This window comes from Antrostomus carolinensis, unplaced genomic scaffold (genome assembly GCF_000700745.2).
Source record: "Antrostomus carolinensis isolate BGI_N321 unplaced genomic scaffold, ASM70074v2 scaffold53222, whole genome shotgun sequence".
Lineage (NCBI taxonomy): Eukaryota > Metazoa > Chordata > Aves > Caprimulgiformes > Caprimulgidae > Antrostomus > Antrostomus carolinensis.
The window spans coordinates 1-7248 of record NW_010298610.1 but is presented as its reverse complement, the minus strand read 5'-3'; the positions used below and the strand labels follow the sequence as shown (position 1 = coordinate 7248).

The 7248-nt window shown below is 37.5% G+C and overlaps 1 protein-coding gene across 1 annotated transcript; it reads right to left on the bottom strand.

Annotated features, from left to right (window-relative positions):
- Positions 1–872: 872 nt before the first annotated feature.
- LOC114818313 (GPI ethanolamine phosphate transferase 2-like) lies at positions 873–6815 on the bottom strand (the record flags this gene model as incomplete). Its single annotated transcript, XM_029083622.1, has 2 exons — positions 873–1182; positions 6624–6815. Coding segments are annotated over 2 exons (502 nt in total), but the record flags the coding sequence as incomplete, so codon positions are not given.
- Positions 6816–7248: the final 433 nt, after the last annotated feature.

The following is a 7248-nucleotide window of genomic DNA, read 5'->3' as shown; positions in this document are numbered from 1 at the left end:
AGAGCAAAGTCAAGCCAATTAGTCAGTACTAACAGGGTCAGAAACACAGCAGAAATACCCTAAGCTTGACCACATTTTTAACATCCTCAGCCATGCCTCAAAAGTAAAGCCAACACAGATCTCACCTTGAAATTTTGCAACAAATCAGAAAGTCTCTCCTCCTAAACCAGAAATAATCCAATTCCCTAACTTAACAAATGCCCTCTTAAGACAGTCTGCTACACTAAGTTTCCAACTTTATTGGAAGTTTGGAAGTACAAAGAACTTCTTCAGCTTCAATGCTAAGGAAAGTTTTTGTGGAATTACAGCCTTGTTTGAAATGCAGAGAACCATGCTACTGAAATTAGTAAGGCTCCTCAGGAAAGAAGACACTATATGATATAGTAAGAATAGCAACTAGTTTTGATTCTCATAAGAGACGTTAACTTGTCACAGAACTTCCCTCAGTCTTAAACTGCATGTAGATCCATTGTGATGTTACCAAAGTTTTTGTAAGCCTCAAGAGTCAGGGACAAAAAGCTCTCTGTCTTTTACTGGTATTAATCAACTCAGCTGAAATTTTTAAATTTGTTATCATCAGAACAGTACTTAAGAGGCTCACTAACAGACCAAAATCACTCCTGGTATAGGTATCCAATGTTTTTAACGCTTTTGGAAATCTATATTGAGGATAAGTTCTCAAGGTATGCATCTTTCTCTGATTCTGAAAATAAAACATAAATAATACAGTTAGAAACTAAACCCTTCTGAGAATTCAGTAAACTCAGGTTCCTCTCTGAGATTTAATTGGCATTTTACTCACAATGGCCAATATTTATTTCAAAAACTATTCCTTCTCCCCACCTCTGTAGCAGGGAGAGTATTCCGCTTACCTGAAAATAGAAGAAAGCTTGGCCAAACCAGTAGTGCATGATAGTAACCTGTGCTGCATCAAATTTCAAAGGTCTCCAGATATATTTTGTCATTATAGTCTGAATCAGCAGGCAAAACACCAAGACAGGTAAATTGTGAGGTCTAAACAGAAGGGCTGCTAGTAGAACCAATCCACTATACACTTCCCATAATCCTGTACTCTTCACACTGGAGTCTGCAGAAATAACCTGTGACTTTAGTAAATCTTTAGTGCCAGTGAAGACTATGCCAAGAACAAAGACATAAACAAAACGAGCTTCAGTTATCCCCCTAAAGAGAGAAAAAAAAAAAAAATAAAATTGTAATAATAATTAATTAATTAATAAAACAGAAAGATGAGCTACTTACTAACATCACAGTTCAAAAAGTCTTTCAGGAGAGGTGCAAGACCAATGCAGTTCTGTCAAATATGTTACATTCTAAGGCAAGTACTGTCCAATTTCATGAGAGACCTTTCTCAAATACAAAAACTCTAAAAATGGTTCACAAATTATAACACCTCCAAATCGACTTTAGCAAAGAAAACAGCTCATGCTAGAAACTAAAGTAACCTAAAACATAAAAATGAAGTTATATGACAATTAATGTAACAAAAACAAATTTATTACTATTCAAGGTCTATATCCATAAATATAGTCATAAAAATATTTAACTTCTATAGCATAATGAATTTTCAAAAAAATACATCTTAGAGTGATAAGGAAACTTTATTTTAGGAATTAAATTGACGTAGAAATTACTATTCTCTTCAAGCTCCTCAGTGATTTTTCACAACTCATTCCCACAAAGTTACATTTCTTTTTAGCCAATCAAAAAGACATTGACAGTATCTTTATCTGAAGATCCTTATTTCAGTCTGAAATTTCTGCATACTTCTGATCACATAGAATCACAGAATGTTCGGAATCAGAAAGGACCTCAAAAGATCATCTAGTCCAAACCCCCTGCCGGAGCAGGAACACCTACATGAGATCACACAGAAAGGCGTCCAGGCAGGTTTTGAATGCCTCCAGAGAAGGAGACTCCACAGCCTCCCTGGGCAGCCTGTTCCAGGGCTCTGTCACCTTCACTGTAAAGAAGTTTCTTCTCAAGTTTAAGCGAAACCTCCTGTGTTCCAGCTTACACCCACTGCCCCTTGTCCTACCATTGGGTATCACTGAGAAGAGCCTGGCTCCATCCTCATGACATTCACCCTTAACATATTTATAAACATTAATGAGGTCTCCCCTCAGTCTCCTCTTCTCCAAGATAAAGAGACCCAGCTCCCTGGGTCTTTTATTTTATATAAGGTCCAGCCTTTCCTCAGAAGGGAGATGCTCCACTCCCTTAATCATCTTGGTGGCTCTGCGCTGGACTCTCTCAAGCAGTTCCCTGTTCTTCTTGAGCTGTGGGGCCCAGAACTGGACACAATATTCCAGATGTGGCCTCACCAGGGCAGAGTAGAGGGGAAGGAGAACCTCTCTCGACCTACTAACCACACCCCTTCTCATGCACCCCAGGATGCCATTGGCCTTCCTGGCCACAAGGGCACAGTGCTGGCTCATGGTCATCCTGCTGTCCACCAGGACTCCCAGATCCCTTTCCCCTTCACTGCTCTCCAACAGGTCTGTCCCCAGCCTATACTGGAACCTGGGATTGTTCCTGCCCAGATGCAACACCCTACACTTGCCCTTATTATATTTCAGTAAGTTTTTCTCTGCCCATTTCTCCAGCCTGTCCAAGTCTCACTGGATGGCAGCACAGCCTTCTGGTGTGTCAGACACTCCTCCCAGCTTTGTGTCATCAGCAAACTTCCTGACAGTGCACTCTGTTCCCTCATCCAGGTCACTGATGAATATATTGAATAATACTGGTCCCAGTACCAACCCTTGAGGGACCCCACTAGGTACCAGTCTCCAACTAGACTCTGCCCCACTGACCACAACTCTCTGGCTTCTTCCCATCAGCCATTTCACAGTCCACCTCACTACCTGATCTGATACTTTCTCACCTCACACAGCTGCACAGATATACAGATATGCTGGTTTATACCAGCACATTTTTTCCTTGTAACTGTAGAGATTTTTCAAATCCCTAAGCAATCCCATTACAAAATCCCACGTCACCTATAAATTCATTGGCCTCTTTATTTCCAATGAAAGTCAGCTTTTGAAGAAAGCATAGCATCTCATCCAAAAATCTGACAAGGACCAGCAATCCTAAATAAAACTGTGAACTGCTTTCTAGAAGTGCAAGTCCCAAGGAACCAAGAAAGTGAAAGCAGATATCCATCCGAAAGCACTGATATTCCTATGTTTACTGGGCAAAAAAAGCCTCATATCACATTAGTGTGAGTTAAGATATAATAACCCAAATGAGCGTATTAACATTTTTGTGGTTATAAATTTATTTTTTTGTCTTGCAAAAGATAAAAATACACACTATCTACACACTTTATCCATAATGGAATCTTTAGGGATTACTAGTCACTTTACACATGAGTGGGGAATGAACATGGCCTCCTACAAAGTTAATATAATTCACTCAGAAGAGAGTCCTTGAGTAATCTGGACTTAATAATATATTCAGGATTAGATTATGACACTAAAAATAGTAAAAGCCTAGTTACACTTGGTGTAAATAGTATAACTAGCTGACCACAGAAAACACCACTAGTCAAAATTTCTGAAGTAAATTTATCCTTTTAAATGTATACATTTTTTCAATCTTTGGAAGGACACATTCCTTCTCAAACAATTACTAACAAATGAGATTGAATTCAGTATTTTTTTCCCCACATACAGGAAAGAGAAACAAAAAGCCGGAGGAGAAATAATAAGCAACAGTATTTACATGTTCAGTCTTCTTTTTGCACCCACAGAAACAAGAAAAAAGTCTAAATCACCACATGATAGTGATGTGAATACAGTGCTGTGTTCTATGGTTTAGCTTTCAAAGGGTCAAACTCTTACCTAATGGTTTATGCAAAGGGTCTTTACTATTTTATTCCTTTTCATATCAAGCCTTTGTAAATCCCCTGTAAGGTCCATTAGCTTTTTTCCTTTACAGGAAAAAAAAAAACAAAACACACCAAAAAAAACAACCAACCAAACAAAAAAGCCAGTAAAGTTTAGAGAGTTCTTGTGTTTCTGGCTAATGCAGAAATTCAGTGTCCTATTTCAGTATCTCTGGTAATTCCAATGTACTTATTACCTTAAAATATCAGAATATATTAATGTGACTCAGAAGTAAAACTTTAGGAAATAGCTTTGGGTATTTGTCACTATTAAACAAGTTAAGTGAAAAGTGAAATTAACCAGTTGATGGAAATTCAAACAAAAAAAAAATTCTCTGCAAATGCACTACTATTATTTTGTTTGTGACAGTATGGTATATACTCATCTTTTTCATTGCACAAACTTTCATTTTTAAAAAGAAGTCAGAGGAAAATGGAAGTCCATATTACTTCCTTGCATTTTTTAATTTAGAGGTTATGTTAGTGTAAGCCATAGAAGACATGACACACTTCAATTGCCTCTTCTCCCTCATCTACCTTCCAGCAGTTGGCACAGTCAGAGAAAACACTTATCTTCAGTAAAGTGTACAGAGAAGGGACACTTCAGAGTGACGATTCTACATCTTACAGAACAAAGCATTACACATGAAAAATGTTGTCACTGCCTACCTCTACCTTGCACCTGGATCTAGAGCTATTCCATGTCAGGAATACACCAAAGATACCTCTAGTCACACTTAAAAGAAAGTCCTGGTTCTGTTTAATAGCCTTTTACCATTTATCCCATCAGCCATCTAATAAAGAGAAACCAGGATCACTATGCCAACATACTAGTTAACATCTGAAATCTACTAATATGTATCCACTATCTTTTTTGACGAGGCACCATTGTATAGGAGGGAGGCAGAACCTCTCCACAGATGGGACCCATATTCCACAGTGTGCCATGGGAAGATTAATCTGGGCTTTGTCTGATGCTGCACAATAGAAGGGATCCCAGCATCTGAAGGTACTCACTACCTATATTCCTCTTTTTACTCTGTTTTACTAAAATAGACCTTTTGTTACACATTTGTTGCTGGTCCTTTCTTACTGAGATCAGTAAAGAGACCTGCCCCTGGTACAGTGCACAAAGGTCAGAACCTGCATTTGCTAAGCCTACCAGTTTTCACCAGTCTACACAGAGGATCTTAAGGGTATAAAGCTTTGAAACATGACAGTAACTTTTAAAACAGTACATAATCAGAGATATATACAAATGTCTGACATAATTTAGGCAAATTTAGACAAATCACCATGTTCACTATTAATTTAAGGTGAAATAACACAAAAAGCCTGTATCTTTCTTGTTGTAATTGTGAACAATATGCTGACTATAGAATAAACAAGTTCCCAGTAAATGCTTTGCCTTTAGTATTTAATTACTCCACTTATTTCTCTAATCGCATTTTATTTGCAGCTCAATTGCTGTATTTTATGTTCTGTCCCACACTGCAGTACTTTTCCTCTTATTACAAGGACAGTATTCTTCCCCAAGGATTTTACTCAAACACCAAGCAAAACTAGAGGTCACACTCAGAGATCAGGTACATTTCAAACACAGAGCCAGATCCTGAAGAAGACTAAGTAAAGATTACCATTACTTTCGCATCCAACAGAACTAGCACACAATGTTAACTTAACACTAGTATAGACACAGAGTTATTTGCAGTATTTGGAAAGATGGAATGTATGTAAATATATCTACATATACATACATAAAAATACTTGTTCTAAAACATGCCTCTTTAGCAAATCTGATCTATATGTCCTAAGATCCCCTGCAGCATTTTTTCTATCTCTGCACATTCTGTGAATTTCTGGCCCCTGAATAAAAAAGTTCCAAAAGAAACCATTTGTATCCAAATCAAATTCAAAATGAGTATGAGAGAAAGTTTATTACATCCAGAAGACAACTGTTTTACAACTTCCCCTCCATGATCCCTTCCTCCTCCTCAAATATCGCAACTGACTCTGTAAGTTTTCCACAGCTCTCTGACATTTATAAAAACTTGAGGTTGCAGAGCTAGGCACAATCCAACAGTAAAAAGTATCACAAGAAAAGTAAAGCCACTTAGCTACATTCCAGAAGTAGCTACTGGTGAAAGAGCTAATAGCTTTCTTACAGTTACAGACTAGTCCTGTAAGAAACTTAACATCTACATAAAAATCCTTAGCATGCATTGTGCAGCGTAGCCTAGACCTCAAGGAGGATTTGGTTACATCTTGAAAGGTCATACATTATAGAACACTCACCTGCAAAAGAATGATACAGAAAAGCAACTCTCTGAATTAACACCTAAGCAGTTTTTAAAACTAGGCAGTAGCTAAATGAGCTTGGCATGCACTCTGTTAAATGTGGCAACTCCATTTAAAACAAGAGGAGATAGTGCATTGAAGTCTCTATAGCAAGAATACAGGGTATGAGTATTAGATTTTCCTCATATTCATTCTTATCTGACTGGTTTCTGATCTGTCACAGTTGAAAGATACTTTATGAGGCTCAAAATTATGCAGACAACACAAAAACTGAGTGCTGGCCACCTACAAAAAGGAGTTCTATTCATAAGAATGTGATTCCAGCCTAGACATAACGTCCCCTCACACCTCATTCCCTGATATCCGAAGTGTTAACACCTCTCTAGAAATAGATTTACATATCTGTTGATTAACTTACTTTGAAATATCTTTGCTCTCATGTTGCCATGGAAATATGACATTTCCAATAGCTGCACGGTAACTGTAGACTCCCAGGAGCCCGAGTGCCATAGCAATTTTTGAAACCAGGGAGCATCTTCTTTGAACCAGAAAGAAGATCATAAGTAGGGAGACTGCAGTCAAGAAGGAGAGTTCAGATTTATGTTCAGAGCTGGAAAAAAAAACAAAAAACAAAAAACAAAGAAAAAAATCAACCTTCAAACCACTGTAATTACTGCTAAACATATTTGACAGTCTTAGCTACAGCACTGTATTTCTGAATTAATCACTGCACTGACATCTGTTATGAACTTTCCAAGAGGTATGGCAAAATAGTTTAGTATTTTTTAAAAAGCGGTTTTATTAATGAGGTTTTCTATTCAACCATGCATGTTTAAAAGTGTAATTATTGCGCTCCACCATATGCTAGTTATTCTGTTAATTATATAAAAACTGAGCTGCATATTGCATAACGGAAGAGGATCTCATGCTTTTAACTAGGGTTTTGTTATTTACACATTTTGAAACGGTGCATTTTGCTTATACTACAGCATTTCATTTTGTAGCATAAGGCAGAAAATATTTTCACAGAATCACAGAATGTT